Source organism: Loxodonta africana, chromosome 18 (genome assembly GCF_030014295.1).
Source record: "Loxodonta africana isolate mLoxAfr1 chromosome 18, mLoxAfr1.hap2, whole genome shotgun sequence".
Lineage (NCBI taxonomy): Eukaryota > Metazoa > Chordata > Mammalia > Proboscidea > Elephantidae > Loxodonta > Loxodonta africana.
This window is the reverse complement of record NC_087359.1, coordinates 10522395-10544103: the sequence shown is the minus strand read 5'-3', so window position 1 is coordinate 10544103 and position 21709 is coordinate 10522395. Positions and strand designations below refer to the sequence as shown.

The 21709-nt window shown below is 48.2% G+C and overlaps 1 protein-coding gene across 11 annotated transcripts in view; it reads right to left on the bottom strand.

Moving 5' to 3' along the window:
• B3GNTL1 (UDP-GlcNAc:betaGal beta-1,3-N-acetylglucosaminyltransferase like 1) overlaps positions 1 to 21709 on the bottom strand; it is a 182062-nt gene that overhangs the window by 12037 nt on the left and 148316 nt on the right. For 5 of the 11 annotated variants that reach the window (XM_064270431.1, XM_064270433.1, XM_064270438.1 and 2 more), the window contains 6 exons: positions 19802 to 19897; positions 17817 to 17915; positions 11062 to 11186; positions 6458 to 6593; positions 6064 to 6132; positions 4936 to 5010 (listed from right to left, as the gene is read on the bottom strand). In XM_064270431.1, the coding sequence (XP_064126501.1) occupies positions 4936 to 5010; positions 6064 to 6132; positions 6458 to 6593; positions 11062 to 11186; positions 17817 to 17915; positions 19802 to 19897 (600 nt within the window). The other 6 variants (XM_064270432.1, XM_064270435.1, XM_064270434.1 and 3 more) reach the window with 6 other exon arrangements.

Below are 21709 nucleotides of genomic sequence, written 5' to 3'. Positions count from 1 at the left end.
TAAAATGATAAGGCTCATGGAAGAAAAAATAGGGACAATGCTAAGAACTCTAATACATGGCATAAAGAGGATACAAAACATGACTAACAATACACAAACACTAGAAAAGAAACTAGATAACTGGGAGCTCCTAAAAATCAAACACCTACGCTCATCCAAAGACTTCACCAAAAGAGTAAACCGACTACCTACAGACTGGGAAAAGTTTTTAGCTATGACATTTCCGATCAGTGCCTGATCTCTAAAATCTACATGATGCTTCAAAAACTCAACTACAAAAAGACAAACAACCCAATTAAAAAATGGGCAAAGGGTATGAATAGACACTTCACTAAAGAAGACACTCAGGTAGCTAACAGATACATGAGGAAATGCTCACGATCATCACCCATTAGAGAAATGCAATGAGATTCCATCTCACTCCAGCAAGGCTGGCATTAATCCAAAAAACCCAAAATAATAAATGTTGGAGAGGTTGTGGAGAGACTGGAACACTTATACACTGCTGGTGGGAATGTAAAATGGTACAACCACTTTGGAAATCGATATGGCACTTCCTTAAAAAGCTAGAAATAGAACTACCATACGATCCAGCAATCCCACTTCTTGGAATATATCCTAGAGAAGTAAGAGCCTTTACACGAACAGATATATGCACACCCATGTTTATTGCAGCACTGTTCACAAGAGCAAAAAGATGGAAGCAACCAAGGTGCCCATCAACAGATGAATGGATAAATAAATTATGGTGTATTCACACAATGGAATACTACCCATTAATAAAGAACAATGATGAATCCGTGAAACATTTCATAACATGGAGGAACCTGGAAGGCATTATGCTGAGTGAAATTAGTCAGTTGCAAAAGGACAAATATCATATGAGACCACTATTATAAGAACTCAAGGAACAGTTTAAACACAGAAGAATATTCTTTGATGGGTATGAGGGTGGGACGGAGGGAGGGTGAGGGGAATTCACTAATTAAATAGTAGACAAGAACTATTTTAGGTGAAGGGAAAGACAATACACAATACAGGAGGTCAGGACAACTGGACTAAACCAATAAGAAAGAAATTTCCTGAATAGTGAATGCTTCGAAGGCCAGTGTAGCAGGGGCAGGGGTTTGGGGACCACGGTTTCAGGGGACATCTAGGTCAACCGGCATTATAAAATCTATTAAGGAAACATTCTGCATTCCACTTTGGTGAGTGGTGTCTGGGATCTTAAATGCTAGCAAGTGGCCATCTAAGATGCCATCAATTAGTCTCAACCCACCTGGAGCAGAGGAGAATGAAGAACACCAAAGACACAAGGTAATTATGAGCCCAAGAGACAGAAAGGGCCACATAAATCAGAGACTACTACATCAGCCAGAAGAACTAGATGGTGCCTGGCTATAACAGATGAACACAGCAGAGAATCCCTGATGGAGCAGGAGAGCAGTGGGATGTAGACCTGAAATTCTCGTAAAAAGACCAGACTTAATGGTCTGATTGAGACTAGAAGGACTCTGGAGGTCATGGTCCCAAGACCTTCTGTTAGCCCAAGACAGGAACCATTCCCAAAGCCAACTCTTCAGACATGGATTGGACTGGACTGTAAGGTAGAAAATGATACTGGTGAGTAGTGAGCTTCTTGGCTCAAGTAGACACATGAGACTATGTGGGCAGCTCCTGTACGGAGGGGAGATGAGAAGGCACAGGGGGACAGAAGCTGGCTGAATGGACACAGGGAATACAGGTTGGAGGGAAGGAGTGTGCTGTCTCATTAAGGGGAGAGCAACTAGGAGTACATAGCAAGGTGTATATAAATTTTTGTATGAGAGTCTGACTTGATTTGTAAACTTTCACGTAAAGCATGATAAAAAAAATAATGAAAGAATACAATGCACTGGGTAAATTTGCTGCAAAAGACCTCTTTAAAGTGTTAAAAAGCAAAGATACCACCTTGCAGACTAAGGTGCACCTGACTCAAGCCATGGTGTTTTCCGTCACCTCATATGTGTTGAAAGCTGGTCAACGAATAAGGAAGACCAAAGAATTGATGCGTTTGAGTTACAGTGTTGGCAAAGAATACTGAATTTAACATGGACTGCCATAAAAATGAACAAATCTGTCTTGGAAGAAGTACAACCAGAATGCTCCTTAGAAGCGAGGGTGGCGAGACATCATCTCACGTACTTTGGACATGTTATCAGATCAGAAGGGACCAGTCCCTGCAGAAGGACATCATGTTTGGTAAAGGAAAGGGTCAGTGAAAAAGAGGAAGATCCTCAACAAGATGGACTGACACAGTGGCTGTAACGATGAGCTCAAACATAGCAACGATTGTGAGGATGACGCCATGACTGACTCTACGGTGCCTAACAACAACATATAAACACATGTAGATGCACGCATGTGTATGTATACTTGTTAGAGACGTCAGAGCTGTGACAATTTGTGCATTTTCATGTGTGTAAATCACGCCTCAATAAAAACAAAACACGCATGCTGCAGTGAGAGGTCAGGGCCACACAGGGGAAGGGTCTGTGATGCACCTAAAGGTTCCACTTCTCACCTTTCTGCCACCAGCTTCATGTCTCCACCCCACAATGCTGGACCCAGGGAGAGTGGGCAGCCTGCCTTCTCTAGGGCCCTGTTCCCTCTTCACCCGCAAGGTTGTACCGACGTCACTGCCCACACTGTCAGCTGCACCGGGCCTTTGTTCCTACCTGGGAATGGCTGCCACTGCCTGTCAGCTGAAGTGAAAGAAGTCCCGTCCCTCCTGCAGGTGCAGGGATCTCAGGTTGTCCTCAAACGCGCCCCCTGTGAGGTCCTGTGGGAGAAGCACAGGTCGAGTCACCCCAGGTCTCCCCTCTGGCCGCTTGGCCAGCAATGGGGTCTCTGCTCCCCTGGTTCTGCACCTAACTCCCGGGTTTGGAGGGGTGCCTGTGTGTGTCTGCCTGTCGGGTGGTCTACAGTGAGCTGCTCTCTGCTAAGAGAGAAAAATGGGTCATTAGGGACTCACACCTTAAAACCAACAAGAGAGCCCAATGCCCCCGGCCCCAAACTCAAAAACTGAAGGTCGACCACCCCAGGTCTGGGTGTGCCTGTGCCACCCAGGGCCCCACCTCTGCCTTGGGTGTGTGACCAAGCACAGCCACTCATCTGGCATTGACCCATGACCACGTACTTCCACCCGAGGACCAACCCTGAGAAATGCACATGTGTGTGTTAGGACATGTCCACTGACATTCATGGTGTTTGTAACAGCAAGACACTGGGCACCCAGATGCCTACCATCGTGTGCATGATGAAGTGGCGTGTGACACATAAGGGAAGCATCACCAAGGACAAACTGTCCATAGTTATGTGCCACTGTACAGGCACAAGATGTCGGGTAAAAGAGACCAGAGGTAAGAGAATGCAAAGCTTGACTCCAGTCAAGCATTCAAGGACAACCATGGGTAAAATGAAGCTGTGGTTCAGGGATGCATGTACACATAGCACTGTAACAATCAGCAGAGAAATCACTGTACAAATTCCCAGTGTTGAGAGTGGTGTTACTGCTGGGGGTTGGGCGGGGCGGTCAGGAGGCTGCTGTCGTTCTTTCCCTTGATCTGGGAGGGGGCTGCCTGGGTGAGCACTTCGTTCATGAAGCTCTGCATTCACGTTCTAGACCGGACATCCACAGGGTTTTTCATAAAGGCCCAGATAGTAAATATTTTCAGCCTTGTAGGCCACATATGGTCTCTGCGGCAACCACTCCACTCTGTCTTTATAGTTCAAAAGCAGCCATTGACAATATGTAAGTCAGTGAACATGACTGTGTTGCAATAAAACTTTACAAAAGCAGACAGCGTCCTGGATTTGGCCTGCAGGCCATAGCTTGCCAAACCCAGTTTGGACAATTTTCTGAATGTATACATCACAATAAAAAGCATTTACTTAAAGAAAAATGTGCAAGAAAAATTATGGAAAAGCAGAGTAATGAAAGGAGACTAGCCTTACTAAATGGTAAACATCATAAAACTACAGTAATTACAACAGCACAGGACACCTTCCAACTCATTCTACAAGGCTAGCTCAACAACGACAAATAGCCCAGCTAAAAGATGGGCAAAGAATGTGAACAGACGTTTCTCTAAAGAAGATAAAATACAAGATAAGCACATGAAAAGACGCTCAACATCATTCATCATTAGGGAAACGCAGATCAAATCCACAATAAAATACCACTTCACATCCAATAGGATGGCTATTATGTAAAAAAACAAAACCAGAAAATAACAAGTGTTGGTGAGGACGTGGAGAAACTGGAGCCTTCACTGACTGCTGGTGGGAATGTGAGATGGTGCAGCTGCTCTGAAGACAACCTGACTGTTCCTCAAAAGGTCAGACACAGAATCACTACGTGCCCCAGCAATTCCACCCCTAGGTATACACCAAGAGAAATGAAAACACCTGTCCACAAGAACACTTACACCTGAACGTTTACAGCAGCAGTACTCCTAATAATCAAAGAGTAGTTTTGTTCTGTTGTTTTTACTGTTTTGCCAGCTTGGGCCTGTATTAGTTATCTATTGCTGCTTAACGAATTATCACATTAGCGGTCTGGCAGTGCAGAGGGAAGGGTGGGAGCCGTTCTGAGAGCCTGAGTCACCTGCACTGCCCAGCATCCCTCCAAGGACAGCTGGGTTGAGGGCACAGCCGTGCGGCAGGCCTCGGGGAGGCTCCCACGCCTGTTAACCCCAGGCTCCTGGAGTCAGGCTGTCTTCTCCCACTTTACGGACCAGGAAAAGATGGTCAGGTAACTACCAAAGTGGCCTCAGGGTGTGAACCTCCCACATGGCTGCTTCCCTGTCCTCACCCGGCAGACACAACTGAGGACAGGAAGCCCAGCAGGGGCACAGCACCCCCACCCCATACCTCCGCGGCCCTGACACTCACCAGTTTCACGCAGATGATGAATGGTGGCTGGGCGGCACGGAAATGTAGGATCGGAACCCGGGGCTTGGGCCTTTCCTGTGGGAGATGCAAGACCTCAACTCTGAGCCACTTACACGCTGGCCACAAAAAGGAACGCTGCCCTGGGCATTCTTCCTGGTGACAATGACCCCACTGGGCAACACCAGGGCCAGTGTCCAGTGCTGACAGCCACAGCTCACGTGACAGGAGCCTGGGGCTAAGACGTGAGGCAGGCGCCGTGGTCAAAAGCCTTAGGGGCAGATGGGCCAGGACCAAGAATTCAGGACTGAGACCAGAAACAAGAACTCAGAACTGGGATCTAGAACCCAGGACCTGGGACTAGGACTGGGAGGACCAGGACCCAGGACCCAAAATCCAGGACTAGGGCTTAGAACCTGGACCAGGACCCAGGACCGGGTCCAGAACCAGGACCTGGCCCCTATCCATCTCCCCACCCCCACTGTCCTCACAACCACCAGGGAATCACACACACGGTGTGCCTGGAGCGGGACTTCTTCCAGGAAAGCAGGCCTTGGAGGAGAGGAGCCTGGGGTGGTGGAGTGTGCTAGATGTGGGGTGGGTGGCCTAGGAGGTACACACAGCAGACGTAGATCCCCTCCCCCCAGGTGCCTTGGGGGTCTCCAGGATCAGTGCCCATCAGGTAACTCCCCCTGCCCCCACGCCACCCCACCGCCTGGCCCAATCTCTAAATGTGGAGACCAGATGCCCGAATGCAACCTGGGGCACTGTGTCTTTGCTGCTTCTTGCCTCAGGCACAGGGTAGGGGGCGGTCCTCCACAACCACCTGCCTGGTGCAGCCAGAGCATGTTTGGGGGTGGTGGCTGGCACCAGGGTCCATTGGGCCTGGCGGGGAGGCCCACTGGGGTCCCTGCTGCCCTCAAGCTCATCCAGGAGCCTCTGGGCTAAGGTGGGCTTCCCTGGAGGCGGGCTCCGCAGGGTCAGTGGGGGCAGGTTTCCCCCTTGGCAGGCAGAGAGTGTTGCTATGACCTCTGAAGTGGCAAGGCCAGGCTGGGTCCCCTAAGCCCCCCACCCAGGGCTCCTGAATGTCCCCCGATCCTGCCCCCAGAGGAAGGTGCAGCCCCCACACACCTGGGCATCCTCATAGCAGTAAAAGCCCTTCTTGATCTTGCGTTCATCAACGTCACAAAACGCTACCACCTGGGGAAGAGTGGGAGGCTCACAGGGAGGGGCCAGGCTGAGTCCCCCACGATCTGCCTGCACCCAGGGAAGTGCAGAGCCACGGCAGGCAGGCCACATGGCAAGGTGCCTTCTAAGAGTGTACTGTCATTGGTCGCTGATGCCAAGGACGGCTGGTCAGTCACGGGGCTCTGCAGAAGACCGGCTCAAATACAGCCAAACACACCTCCCATTTGCCAACCATCCCGACCTGGAGAGGGGCAGGGTATGGAGAAGCTAAAGGGGGTGGGCTGGCAGCAGAAGGAAGGGGGTGGTGGGGGGCTGCAAGGGGTGGGGGGGGTCTCACCTTCTGCCGGTTGGCGGCCTCCAGGCTGCGATAGAGCCGCCGGCCCTGCTTGCCTGCATTCCAGATGGTGAAAGCCGCCCAGTGTGGGAGCACCCTTTCTTCCAGAAAGCGGACGCGGAGGGTCCAGATGGTGCCTCTGCGGGCAGAGGAGAAAGCGTGTGATGCTGGCGAGGGAGGGCTCGAGGTGGCTCCTTCCTCAGCACTCCCCGCCCCCCCGCGACCTGGGATGACCTGACCCCAGCCTGGCTGGGCCCTTAGGGATTGCATGAATAAACGAACGAACTGTGTGCCCAGTTCCCTGAGCCCTAGTTTCCTCTCTGAATCCACCTTCCTCCTCTGACTCTCCCTTCTGCTCGGTGACAGCCCTGGTCTGTTGGCTTCAGCTAAGGTGCCTGGAGGATCCAGTTAGCCCACAACCAACATCCCCCACGTCAGGACAGGCTCAGGCCCCCGACTGGAGAATGCTGACTCTGGGAAGCTGCAATTTTGAGGTGCCCCCACCCCATGCTGTCAGGCCATGAGGTGACTGGGGGCTGGCGAGGGAGGTCACCCTGGGACCCAGCCTCAGTTTACCCCTCCCCTCCTCCCTCTGGAGTTTACCGTGTGTTCTGCATTTCACTGCACATTCTGGATTCCACATGTGTTCTGGACTTTGCTGAATTCTCTGGATTTTACACCATGTTCTGGATTCTACCACACATTCTGGGTTTCACAGCATATTCTGGATTCCGTTGTGTGTTCTCAGCGTCCCACAGGGCACCTCTCAGGAACGGAGATATGACGGCACCGTCCACCCCAATCCTCCAGGTTTGGGTGGGCTGAGCCTCACTGGGTGGCCAGGGGACCCACAGACACACAGCAGAGCAACAAGCTTCTGGACAAAGCACAGGGCTGGGTGATGGTGTGTCTGTCAGCAGTGGCTGACATGGTTTCCATCTGAATATCCCGCAGCCTCTCCCTCCAACTCCCACTCTGAAGAAAACATTTTAGTGAGCAGTGTGGTGCTGTGACTCCAGCCAGGTACATTCGTGTGCATGGTGACTTTCTAGTACTGGGCCTTGGCCCTTCCCTTCCGCGCTGGTTTCACATCTCACGTATCACTGAGGAACACAGGAGTCTGACAGACTTCACACCTCAGCAGAGTGCCACCTGGGTCACCTGACAATGCCACGCTTTGCAACATCCGAGCCACAGAAGAAATGACTCCTGAGAACGTACAACAAAGAACTTTCTGAGCAGTCAGACTTCAGAGCAGGGAGCGGTGGCTCAGATAAGGAAGTCCCTTCAGTGACCAGTTGCTTTCAGAGTGGAAAGCTTGGGGTGGGGCAGTTCTGAGATTCCCGAGTGCGAGGCCAGGGGCAGCTGAGGGGAAGGTAGGGGGCTCACCTGGCGCGGGGGTGTAAGCATGGGGGACAGAAACAGGCTGCCCACTTCAGGTTCCCAACCAGCTGAGGCAACGTGTGGGTGCTCAAGCCCTCAGGGCTCAGGCTCGTGGGGCCCCATGGCTCAGAGATAACCGTTTTACCTTTTAAAGATATCTCTTTATGCCTATCGGCGTATCTCAAATTTTTCGTAAGTTTTTAATGCTACAAATGCTGCCCAATATCAATCTAAAATAAAAGGGCAGGAATCAAGTCACACTCTCAAATGAAGAGCTTTGTTAGAGAAACTATGAAATAATTAAACTCTTCAGGAAGCCCAAGGTTACAATTAAAGCCCGTTACCATGTGAGGTTTGCCACTCTTGGCTCAGAGGTTTAATCCCACACAGAAACTGCCATTAGATCACTGGATTGGGCTGTGGGTGGCAAAGCCTCACCACGCAATAAATCTCTCCACATAAAGGATGGTCTGTCAGCACGCAGGCCCAGGATGTGTGGCACTAAAGCTTTTGGCCTGCTGCCTGGTTTCTTCCTGGGTACCGGGCGCCCGCTAAACCATGGGGTTGACGTGTTCTGTGTGCACCCCTGAGACCGGCGCTTTGCAGAATTTCAAAGTGTAGAGCACACGTAAGCAAACCTTCAGGATGATGAGAGATTCCAGAGCACTCCAGCACTTCCACGGCTCTGTCAGAGAGCTTCCAGCACGGGAATACCCGGAGGACCACAGCCAGCTGCCCATTGTGGTGTTCTACTTCCCAGTTTTCAACGCCATTTACCAGTGGTAGGGAGGCTTCCTCCTTGGAGGGGCGATTCTCAGATACTTATATTTGTTATTAAGGTTTCATTACACAGAGTGAAGGTAAGAGAGCTTAAATGTGGAGGCCAGCGGGTTCCAACAAAGGCACAAATCCATGTAATCCACACCCCACAAAGTTCCCATGCACCCCAGCCCTGAAGGAAACCATGCCTCTGTTTCCATCACCAGGGGCAAGGTTTGCCCGTTGTAGAATGCCACATAAACAGAATCCCACAGTATGACGTCAACTGTGTCGAGCATCTTTCACTAACCACGAGTTTCACATTAACTGTGTTGTCACACCTACCTGCAGACTGATCGCTTTATAGCTGAGGAGCACCCACAATACGAGCATATATCCAGATGTGTTTACCCATTCACCTGCTCGTGCACACGTGGGTGGCTCCCCGTTCTCGGCTATTATGAACAGAGCTGTTACAAATATCCCTGTACCTGTGCCATGGCGATGCACGTTTTCATGTCTCTTGGGTAAACACCTAGAACTGGAATTGCTGGGTCATGGGGTTGGTATCAACTGAGTTACCCAACAGTTTTCCGAGGAGGCTGCACCATTTTACACTCCTGAAAGCCGTATCTGAGAGTTCTTGTAATCCAACATTCTGGCCAACATTTGGAATCACCCAAAAATGAAGTGGGTGTAACGTGGTTTCAATTTGCATTTTCCTGATACTAATAATGATGAGCACTTTTTCAGGTGCTTACTGACCCTTTATGTGTTTTGCTTTGTTGAGTGTTTCTTCAAATATTTTGCCAATTTTTACTGGACTATTTGTATTTTTATTGTTGGGTCATAGGGATTCTTCATACATTTACCATACTCTTCCTTTGTCAGATATACGGACTGTGAATACTTTCTCCCCAGTCTGTGGTTTGCATATTTATCTTCCTGATGGTGTCTTTTGATGAGCACAAGTTTTTAATTTTAATTTTGATGTTTATCAGTTTTTAAATAGTGATTCTGGCATCTTCTCTAACAAAATTTTCCCCAAACTGTGAAGATACAACCTGACGTTTCCTTCTAAAAGCTTTGTTTTAGCTTTTATATTTAGGTCTGAGATCCATCTCAAATTAATTTCTCTGTATTGTGAAATAGTAGTTGAGATTCAATTTTTTTTTCCATATGGATATCCAGTTGCTCCATTTGTTGACATTATTTTCCTTTCTCTGTTGAATGGCTTTGGAGACCTTGCTGCAAATTAACTGATTTATGAGTCTATCTCTGGATTCTTATTGTTTAACTGATCTATTTTTCTATTGGTATTCTGTTATTACAGTCTCCTGATTGCTGTAGTTTTAGAGTAAATTTGAGAACCAGGTACTGTGAGTCCTCAAGTTTTGTTCTTCTTTTCAAGATTGCTCAGGCCATTTGGGGTCCTTTGAATTTCCATCTGAATTTTAGGAGTATCACTTCTACAAAGACGCCTGCTGGGACATTTATTGTGACTGTGTTGAATCTACACATCAGCTTGGGGAAAACTGACATGTTAACATAATGAGTCTTCCAAATCATGAACACTGTGTCTCTCTCTAGCTACAGGTCTTCTTTAATTTCTCCCAGCAATGTTTTCTGTACTTTTTAGGATAAAGGACATACACATACTTTTAAATTTACCCAAGTATTTTGGTTTTGATGTTACTGTTCATTTTTTTTAAATGCATTTTCCAATTGTCCATTGCTAGTCTATAGAGATGCTATCTGTATCTACCATCTATCAATTTAACTTGCACACATATATATATTTTAACTAAAAACTTAAAAATACATCCTTTTCTCCTTTTTTTTCACCCAAACCCCATTCTTCTTAACTCTCTACCCTCTTTGGGAGTCCTGGGGCCGAGGACAAGAGGGGGAAAGAGGGAGACAGCCAGTCTCCCACAACGTCAAGGGCCAAGTCTCCCTCCTTGTGAGGCCCCAGCACTGGGTCTGGCTCCCCTCAGCGTGGGTCGGGAGGTGGTGGGTGGGGGAAGAAAACCTGCACCTCATGCCCCCCATGCCTAGAATGGAGTCAGACGTCCAAGGAGCTCTCTCTGAGAACAGGTGGGGTTAGACCAGACAAAAAGAAAACTTAAAAAGAACACGTAAATTTTACCTCAATCACACAAAGAGCTGATGGGCGGGCCTGCATCCTGGGGCCCCTGGTCCCCCGGGACCCACCAGCCCCCTCCCCTCCACACTGGGCCCGCGGGGGGTCAGCTCGCCCAGGTGCCTCAGCCAGCCCCCCTCCGGCCTCCAGCCCTCACCCATGGCCATCAATCTCCCACCCTCAGCCCCCCTCAGTCCCTCCCCAGCCCTCCCACTCGACTCTCAGACCCCAGCAGCCCCCTCAGCAACTCCCAGCGCCTGCCGCCCCCCCCCGCCCCCCAGCCCCCCCCCGCCCCCCCCAGCGCCCCCAGCCCCGCACTCACTCGAGGACGGACAGCGAGGCGGCCCCAGGGTGGTACCGGTAGAGGAGGAGTCTCCGCTCCACGCGGACGACGCGGCCGCCGCGGCGGAGATGCTCCTGGAAGAAGAGCAGGTCCTCCGGCACGCCCTGCGGAGAGACCGCCTGAGGGTCCGCGGAGGGAGGGGGCTTCCACGGGCCTGCAACAGGTGGGGACGGGGCCCGGACCTGGGGGCTGGCGGGAGGGGGGGCGGGGGGTGGTGAGACGGGTTGACGGCGGGGGGGGGGGGCGACATGGCAGAGGGGTGCCCCCCCCCACGAGGGTACGTTCTTCCGGAGTCCTGTCTCCACACTCTGCAGGGCGTGGGGTCAGCGTGGGCCTTGCGGCTCCCTGCGCCCTAGGTCTGGGGGTCTTTTCTCTGGGCCTCTGCCACAGAGCCCTCGCCCCACAGCCCTACAGGTGGGCTTTATAGGAAACCCCGGAGGGGGGGACAGTCACCAGGCACCTGTCCCCAATCTTTCTAAGCAAGTGTGCAATCACCCCGGGGCCTCCTTCGGTGGCCCCACTCACCCAAAGGGAGTTTAGGAAGGAAAAGACCAGCCACAAGGCTGAAAGCCCATCTACATTAACTCCCATAAAAAGAATTTGCTAGAAACTCCCTGAAATACCTCAGAGACCCCTAACTTACACCTCACGTCTCAGGAGTTTTTTGAAGGCAGGGTGTGTCCAAACCAGGCCCCTTGAGGTTGAGCCCCCGCCCCTCCAGGAACCCCCACCCAGAGGCCTTTCCTCAGGGCTCTTTGGGGAGGGGAATGAGAACCCTGTCATGCATCACGAGGTGGACTTCTATCTCAGCCAGAAGAGTCTTCCCAGGGTTTCAGGAAGAGAGGGCCACTGGTCCTGGGCAGGAAATGTCGGCATCTGGGTTTGGCTGAGGGGCAGGAAGGGGCCAGGGGCAGATCACTGAGGCCTTCTAGGGGCCTGGACTGTGAATGGGATCTGGGTCCAGGGAGGTCTGCTCGGCATCATGTGGCCTTCACCACCCTCAGAAACAGGACCTTTGGGGCTCTCTCTCCAGGGGCACAAAGATGAACCAGGCATGACCCTAGGCTCAGCCAGCCTGGGGACTCGCCAAAGTGCCTGAATGCGATGCTTCTCTGGATTTCACAGAGAGGCGCCTGGATTCATCGCTCTGCCCGGGGAGGGCTCCAGGCCGGGATGCCAGCTGAATCCACCCCATCTTCTGGTGACACTTCACCTCCAGGTTCTTCAACTCGAGCAGGAAAACTCAGTCTGCCACCACCCCACCCTCAGTCGCTTCATGAGGCGATTGCTGATGCTGACCAAGCTGATTTTCCTATGGGCACGCTCTGAGCCGGGCCTCTGAGAAATCACCCACAAAGCAGCAACGACAGAGGCTGATCTAAGGGAACGATCCTCAACACAACGTCCTCAAAGATGCTCCATGCAGTCTTGTTAATGACACTGAACTATAACCACCCAATTTCCAATGCTGGTGGAATCATTAAGTAAATTATAGTGCATCTACTTGATAGAACTCTATACAGTAATTAAAATTGTTTTTTACAAGGCCATGAGACAACAGCGAAAGGTTTACAATAAAATACCAAGTTAAAAAACAGGTTTCGAAATCATGTTTACAGCTTTGCTGAGTTTGTCCATAGGAAAGACAAAGGGACATCCACCTCCACTCACGGCCGTTGTGTGGGGGATGGGCTGACAGGTAACCTGTATCTCTTTTTCTTTTCTCTAATTTTCTGTATCTCTGAAGGTACCTCAAAGAGCACGTTGGACCCTGTGGTCACTACAAGATTAGGGCCGAGAGAGAAGGTTTGCGTGAGCGCATTCTCAAAGACCAGGAATAACAGTCCTTGGGGTTTCCCTATTTTCTGGCAAAAAAGGAAGAATTTAGTCAAAGGAAGACCCCAGGTGGTACCTCTGCTCCCCCTAGGAGGGGATGCTGGGTCCCTCCTCAGACAACAGGAGGACCATGGGAGGTAGAGGGGGTCAGTCCCCATCTTACTCTCCCCCAATCTCAGGGTTTCTGCTCTGTCTCATTCCACCCCACCCTCACCACAGCACCCACCAGGCTTTCGCCAGTACAGAGGGGCCTAGAGATGTCGCCACCCCTTTCTCCCAACTCTGCCCACCAGCCCCCACTGCAGGGTCCTGTTCACATAGAGCTGGGATTTCGGCAGGTGAGTGGGTGTTCTGGACCTGCATGGAAACTGCATGTCTGCACCGCCATGGGACAAGAGGTGCCACCATTTAAAAATGAGTCAGGGAGGACTTCTAAGTTACCTAGGAAACAGGGCTGCCTAGACCAAAATCTTCCCACATATACTCCAAACATGATCCACATCAACAAGAACAGAGAAGACCACCCAGGTGTACAGCATCATCGAAGAGATGAGTGCCAATTTCCAGCCAGTCTGCCTCCTGAGCTCCAGCCGCCTTCACAGGGACTGGGGAGTCCAAGAGAACTGTGCAGAAGGGGAAGGAGAGGGCAGGTCCATCTGAGCACACCACCCTCAAAACGCTCTTGTGGGTCAGAGTGTGATCCTGAGTGTGGAAAGGGCAAAAGGCACAGGAGGACATGCTTCTGAGACCTGGAGGTGAAGGGAAAAGAGGCACAGCACAGGGGAGGGGTGGAGAGATTTAGGATTCAGTAAGACAAAAGGAAACTAAGAGACTCCAAAGGTAAATAGCCTTCTCCCAAGCCTCATCCCCCACCAAGTCCATGAAAGGACCTACACTTCACCACAGTGACAACAGGGGGAGTTCTCGAGTTAGTAATCATGTGAACCATGGAAAATGCCATCTGTCTGCAGAATGCACAGACATGAACTGTCTACATCTACACAAAACCAGCATGAGCCAAAAAACCAAACCAAACCCACTGCGGTCGAGTCAATTCCGACTCATGATACCAGCATGAGAAGAAAACGAAAAACAAGAACCAAACACTTCAGTGGATAAAAATTCATCTCCCTCTCCTCCCACCCCAACAGTAACAACAAAACCAAACCATAAAACAGAAAATACGCTGTAACACAACACTCCATGCTAAAATACACTCCTCAACAAGCATTTAAGGAAATAGAGAACCATCCTGAAGATAAATTCAGTAACTAAGTATGAAACTGAAGCACCCTCCAAAAACCAAAAGGAAAAAGGGGGGATGGAACAATGTAGATGAGGGCTCAGCTAGAACAGGGGGAGACACGAGGAGCCGTGACTGCTAGTGGGTACAGGGCTACTGTCGACTTGGCTAGAACATGGTTATGTAATTATCCTCCATTTTGTGATCTCCCAGAAGAACTGACAACTTTGAATTAGGGTGTTGGTGAAGAGTATTGAGTATACCATGGACTATCAAAAGAACAAACAAATCTGTCTTGGAAGAAGTACAGCCAAAATACTCTTTAGAAGTGAGGATGGTGAGACTTTGTCTCACACACTTTGGACATGTTGTCAGAAGGGACCAATCCCTGGAGAAGGACATCATGCTTAGCAAAGTGGAGCGTCAGCAAAAAAGAGGAGGACGCTCAATGAGAAGGACTGACGCTGTGGCTGCGACAGTGGGCTCAAGAATAACAATTGTGAGGATGGCACAGGACTGGGCAGTGTTTTGTTGTACACAGGGTGGCTATGAGTTGGAACCAACTCAATGGCACCTAACGACAATAACAATACAAGTAATATAATGCCATCACCTCCATGAAGTAATCTTATGTGATCAGCCAACCAATTATAAGGGGACTTTTCTCAGGGGTGTGGCCTGTGCCACATACATATAGGTATACAGACGTCCTGGCAAAGCTTGCTTGCTCGCTCTGGATCCTGTTTCTGGCTCATCATCATCTGACCTCCAGTTCCTAGGATTTGAGTCAGCAGCCTGTTTTCTGACCTGCCAGCTTTGGGATTTGCTGGCTTCTGCAGCTCTGTGAGCCAGCAGCCTACTGTCTGACCTGCTGATTCTGGGTTCATCAGCCCCTGCAACCATGTGAGTCAGGAAAAACCTCCAGCCAACGCCTGACCCACGGACTTTGGGATTTGCCAACCTCCACAACCACATGAACCATTTCCTTGAGATAAAGCTCTGTTTTTTTTTTTTTTTTCACCTCGCTAATTTTTCTTCTTTAGAGAACCCAGCCTAAGACAGCTTCTTTTTGGGGGAACAAAAAGGTTCAAATGTTAGATTGTAGTGGTGGTTGCACAACCCTGTGAATTTACTAAAATCCATTGAACTGCACATTTTAATAGGTGAGTTGTATATGTGAATTATACCTCAATAAGGCTGCTAAAAAAAGAGTTGATTGAACTCAAAAAATAAAGAAAAAGACAAAATTATATGAGAAGTGAAGATCAAATTACAAGGTCCTCAAAGGAAAGTAGATTTGAGTAAAAATTTGAAATTAAAGAAATTTAGGAAAATTACCAAGAAATGAAGATGATATAAAGAAAGAAAGAAAAAAAGACTAGAAAGAAATTTTCTGAAATGAAAAACAAAGAAAATCTAACCAGTGTATAACTGGAGTCTCTGAAACAGAAAAAAACCATGAAACAGAGCTAGTATTTACAACTATAATCTAAGAAAACATTCCTGAAATAAAAGACCTGGTTCTATGCATCGAAAAGGCCACCAGATCAAATCCAAGCGAAACTAATAGACTTTAAAAATAAAGAAATAATCCTTAAAGCCTCCAAGCAAAAAGATTACATAATTTACAAAAGCAATGGAATTAAATTAGCATCAGACTTCTCATAGCATATAAAGCAAGGAAACAATGAAATAAATACTACTTTCAAGACATCCAAAGAAAGAAAATATAGACCAAGGATTTTCTATACAAACTCTCCTTCAAGTATCAGGGCCATAGAAAAATAGTTGTGGATGTGCAAGAACTCATGGACTACTGCAGCTTCACCCAGCTGGAGAAGACATGGAGTCCCAATGGTGAACATTTCATTTAACTGTAGATCTAAGACTACAAAGATGAGGACACAGGTAGAAGAATGATACATGAATGTTGATGTTCTAACATAAGTAGAAATAATGCAACAACAACAACAGCAGGAAAAAATGAAAGGAAAAGGGAAATAAAAAGAGGAAAATAGAATAATTTCCTTGGTTGTTGTAGGTGGGAGTCAAAATACCTCTAAAAATGGACAAAAGCAGATTATAAAAGGTTTAATAAGAAAACATGCGATTAAGGGCATTAAAAACGAGAATAAATACAAAGGTAACCACTAGAACAAAATACAAACTTTCTTTAGTGCCAAATAAATTTTAAAAACACAAGAGTAGATGACAGATTCTGGCTTTGGTTGGCTGAAATAAATCCTCCTTCACAACAACTATAAGCTCTGTACACGACATACGAGACCAGGACCTGGAGTATGGCGAGCATAGAAAAGCAAACAGATACTCCTGGGGATAGAAACCAACAATCCTTCTGCTCTGAAGAGCAGAGGACAGAATTCGGGACAAGCAGAGCAACAGAAACACACACACAAACAAACCTGGTGCTGTCAAGCTGATTCTGACTCATAGCGACCCTACAGGACAGAGTAGAACTGCCTCATAGGGTTTCCAGGGAGCGCCTGGTGGATTCAAACTGTGGACCTTCTGGTTAGTAGCCACAGCTCTTAACCACTATGCCACCAGAGCAACAGAAGTGAGGGAGAAATCCAAGAACAGAGAGACCAAAAACGCAAGAAAATGTTCACAAAGCAAATATCTGACAACACACTGGTGATTCAATAAAGACAGCCCACTTAAAAATGGGCCAAAGATCTGGACACTTCACAAAAGGAGATACACAAATAACCAGTAAGTGCAAGAGAAATAGTTCAACGTCATTAGACATCCTGGAAGTGCAAATTAAGGTACAACGAGAAACCACAGAACACCAACCAGAATGGCTAAAGTTAAAAGACTAATAATACCGAAGGTTGGCCAGGGGCTAGGACCTCTCATTCACAGCGCTGGGAGTGTGAAAGGTATAACCCTTTGGAGAAAGATGTGACTGTAACTATAAACCTAAAGGCGTACTATCCTTTCACACAGCAATTCCAATCCTAGGTTCTTATACAACAGAAATGAAAATACGTGCCCTTAAAAAGTTCTTGTTGTGCTGGGCAACATTTTTTCTAAATAACTTGTCCTTCTCGTGGCAATGACAAGCGTTCTCTGGCTGTTCCAACTCGGTGTGGTGGGGCCACGACCTGCCCTCGTAAGCAACCTGTTCTGAACCAACAACACACTGCTTGTGTTACTTTCCTTTTTGTTTCAGGGACTCTTGTTGGTGTTAGTTGCCATTGAGTTGGCTGCAACTCATGGCAACCTTACGTACCAAATGTTTCCTGGTCCTGTGCCATTTCATGGTCATTGGTATGTTTGAACCCATTGTTGCAGCTATGGTGTCATTTCATCTCACTGAGGGCTTCCTTTGTTTTCACTGACCCTCTGCTTAACGAAACATGATGTCCTTTTCTAGTCATTTGCCTTTCCTGATGACATGTCCAAAGTGAGTGAGCCAAAATCTCGCCACCCTCGCTTAAGAGGAGCATTTTGGTTCTATTTCTTCTAAAACTCATTTGTTCATTCTTTTGACAGTTCACAGCATATTCAATGCTCTTCACCAACATCACAGTTCAAATTCATCAATTCTTCTTCCATTTTCCTTCTTCATTGTTCAGTTTTTGCATGCATATGAGGCAAGCGAAAAGACCATGGCTTGGGTCAAGCGCACCTTAGTCATCAAAGTGAGTCCTTTGCTTTTGAAAACACTGAGTACGTCTTTTGCAGCAGACTTTGGAAACTCTCTGTCCACCAGGCACTGCAGCGTTTTCTGCAGAAGAAACAGGAACAGTAGGTGTTGGGGTCCAGCCCCAGTGAGCGGTGGTGTTGACAGAGTCACTCAGAGGTGAGGACACCTGCTGGGATGGATGTTCTTGGTTCACCAGCACCTCCATGGGCATCTCAACTGATGAGAAGCCACCCCGCCCTGCAGTACCTGCTGGTGCTTCAGGGGAGGACAGAGAAGGGGGTGGGGGTGAGAAACCAGCCAGCATCATGGCACCCAAATTCCCACTTCGTGAACTGGTAGATTCCATGGAAAATCGGCACCTCCAATTCTAACAGAGCAGGGGAAGGACAGAAGGTCTGTCAGTGGGCATAGGAGCAGCGGCAGGACTGAGTCCACGTGGGAAGGATGCCCACGAGGCCCCCCACGTTGTCAGCTGAAGACCAGTGGGGCCACAGGATCCTCGTGAGGTCATCCCGCAGGCACTGAGACCCCCACTCTGACTGCCTCCTCCTCGTGGGCGTGGGTCCTGCTGGCCAACCTTGGGGACGCAGCACAGACCTGTGATCTGTGGCTGATCACTGAAACTCTCTGAGGCCCAGTGTCCTCCATGTAGACACAAGAACATGCCTCGCGGGTTGGTGGAAGCCCCTGCGCGTGACCGTGGTGAGGGGCATCAGGCATGTGTCCACCTGTCCTGGTCTGGGGAAGTTCCCAGGGTCAGCTGGGGTCCTGTGGACACAGGCAGCAGATGATCAAGAGGGGAGGCGCTGGTCAGGGGCTGAGGAGAGGCATGGGGGTGCATGGCGTAGGCCTCACACTGTAGGTTCACAAGGGGAAACTGAGGCAGACCTGCTACAGCCACAGGGCAGGAAGAGGGGTCTCCAGCGCCTCAAGACCATCAGAAGCCTTGTGCCCAGACCCTCCTCTGCCTGACCCTGGGCTCCTTTCTGCCCAGCAGCAGTTCTAGGCCCTGCTGCATTGGAAGAAGTGGGTGGTGTGTGTGCGGGGAAGCCTCTATGTGCACCTATGTGTGTGTGTGGCCTCATCAAAGGCCCTAAAAGAATGGCCTGGCAGGGACCTCCCAGTACGTCTCCCCTGCCATCGAGACCAGACCTCGAGTTCTCAAAAGCCCTTTTTTAAGGAAGGTTGAAGGGAAAATAAACTGACCAAACCTAAGATTTGTTTTTGCAGGGGGTGGGGTATTTTCATTCTGACTCTGTCTGTCTAGGAGTAGAGAGGGGTCGGCTGGGCAGTCACCATTTCTCCACCCATCACAGGTAGATGCCAGTGGGCTGGGCACTCCAGCCCCTGCAGGGATCCCACGTTGGGGATGCAGAGGAGGCCGTCAGGCCTGGATGAGGAGGCCGCCCCCCATTTCTCCCTTCTGTCATCCCAGACACAGCCTGGCCTTGCTTTCCACAAACAGCTTTTAAGCTGGGATGAGGTAACCTGGAACCGGAGACCAGGGAGCCTCCCCCAGCAGGTGTGAATCAGGCCCACAGCCTTCACACAGAAATCCCCGCTTTTAGCCAACAAAGGAAGTGTAGTGCCTCTGGGCGTAGTACAGGCAGGGCTTCCTGAACCAACTCTGACGTGCAGGCACAGCTTGGCAGAAGAAGGGAAGAGGCTTTGAAGGCAGGGGGAGGGGAGTATGGTGAGCACATATAGGCCAGGACTACACTGTGGAGAAGTCCCATTCCAGAGTGGGACTTCCGCCAGAGGGCCCGTAACCAAAACCAAACTTGTTGCTGTCGAATCAATTCCGACTCACAGCGACCCTATAAGACAGAGTACAACTGTCCCATAGAGTTTCTAAGGAGTGGCTGGTGCATTTGAACTGCTGACCTTTTGGTTACCAGCTGAACTCTTAAACACCATGCCACCAGGGCTCCAGGGGGCCCATTAGTGCCCCTCTTTTCAACACTTACCTGCCCACCCTCATCAAACCAGCCCACGTGGGAAAACCATGCTCTCGAGCAGAACCAGGTAGGCATGATCACCGTTGGGCCGTTTGAAGTAAAAACCTAGAAGCAATTAATGATGACAGAGTTAATAGAACAGTTTGTTACAAACAACCTACAGTTTATGTCCCATGAAGTGAGATTCAGAGAGTGACAAATGAATTTGCACATTTCTCCTCCATAGGTTCAAGTGGCTACAGCCGATCAATGGTGTCTCTGCCCAAGGCTGACAGATGGCGGAAGGGGGCTTTATCAATGACAACAGGCATCAGTGGCCAAATACTGACCAACCCTAGGTCCCCATTCCTGTGCTAATGCTTGCTGATTGTTTAATTGGGAACACTCCCCTCTGCCTGTGACAGATGGTAAAGCTTTATGTGTTTTTAACCATGAGAAGAAAAATTTAAAAAACAGCATAAAAGGATATAATGACTAGATAACTTAGAAGAAATGGACAAATTCGTAGAATGACACAAACTACCAAAACTGACTCAAGAAGAAACAGAAAACCTGAACAGACCTATAACAAATAAAAGAGATTGAGATAGTAGTCAAAAAACTTTCCACAAAGAGAAGCCCAGGACCAAATGGCTTCACTGGTGAATTCTACCAAGTGTTTAAAGAAGAACTGATATGAATCCTTACTAAACTCTTCCAAAAAAGGTGAAGAGGCAGGAACACTTCCTAACTCGTACTATGAGGCCACCATTACCCTAATACGAAAAAGTATCACAAGAAAACTACAGACTACTCACTTTTATGAATATAGGTACAAAAACCCTCAACGAAATAACAAACTGAATCCAGCAACATATAAGAAGGATTATACACCATGACCCAAGAGGGTTTTATCCTCAGAGCTCAAGGTTAGTTCAAAATATAAAAATCAATGTAATATACCATATTAATAAAGGACAAAAGTCACATGATCATCTCAATAGAAGCAGAAAAAGCATCTGACAAAATCCAACACCCTTTCATCATAAAACCATGCAAACTAGGAGCTTCCTTAACCTGATAAATGACATTTACGAAAAACCTACAGCTAATATCATACTTAAAATGGTGAAATACTGAAAGCTTTTTCCCTAAGATCAGGAATAAGACAAGAGCATCTGATCTCACTACTTTACTCAATGTTGTATTGGAGGATCTAGCAGCGGCAATTAGGAAATAAAAATGGATGAAATTTATCCAGATTAGAAAGGAAGAGGTAAAACTACCTCCATTTGCGGATGACATGATCTTATACATAGAAAATTCCAAGGAATCCACAAAAAAACTATTAGAACTAGTAAATGAGCTCAGGTAGGTTGCAGGATACAAGACCAATATACAAAAATCAATTGTATTTCTATACACCAGCAATGAACAATCCAAAAATGAAATTAAGAAAACAATTCCATTTAAAATAGCATCAAAAAAATAAAATACTTAGGAATAGATTTAACAAAAGAAGTATAAGACTTGTACACTGAAAACTACAAAACTCTGTTGGGAGAAATTAAAGGCCTAGATAAATGGAAAGAAATCCTCTGTTCATGATTGGAAGACTTAATATTGTTAAGATGGCAATATTCCCCTATTGATCTACAGATTCAACACAATCCCTATCAAAATTCCAGCTGCCTTTCTTTGAGGAAATTGATAAACTGACCCTAAAATTCATATGGAAATGCAAATGACTCACGATAGCCAAAAAAACCTTGAAAAAGAGGAACAAAATTGGAGGATTCACACTTACCAGTTTCAAAAATACTCACAAAGCTACAGTAGTCAAGACGTTTATCCTCTATGTCTGACGTAAGGATAGACATAAACAGGATTTAGGGCCCAAAGATAAACCCATACGTTGATGGTCAACTGGTTTTTGAC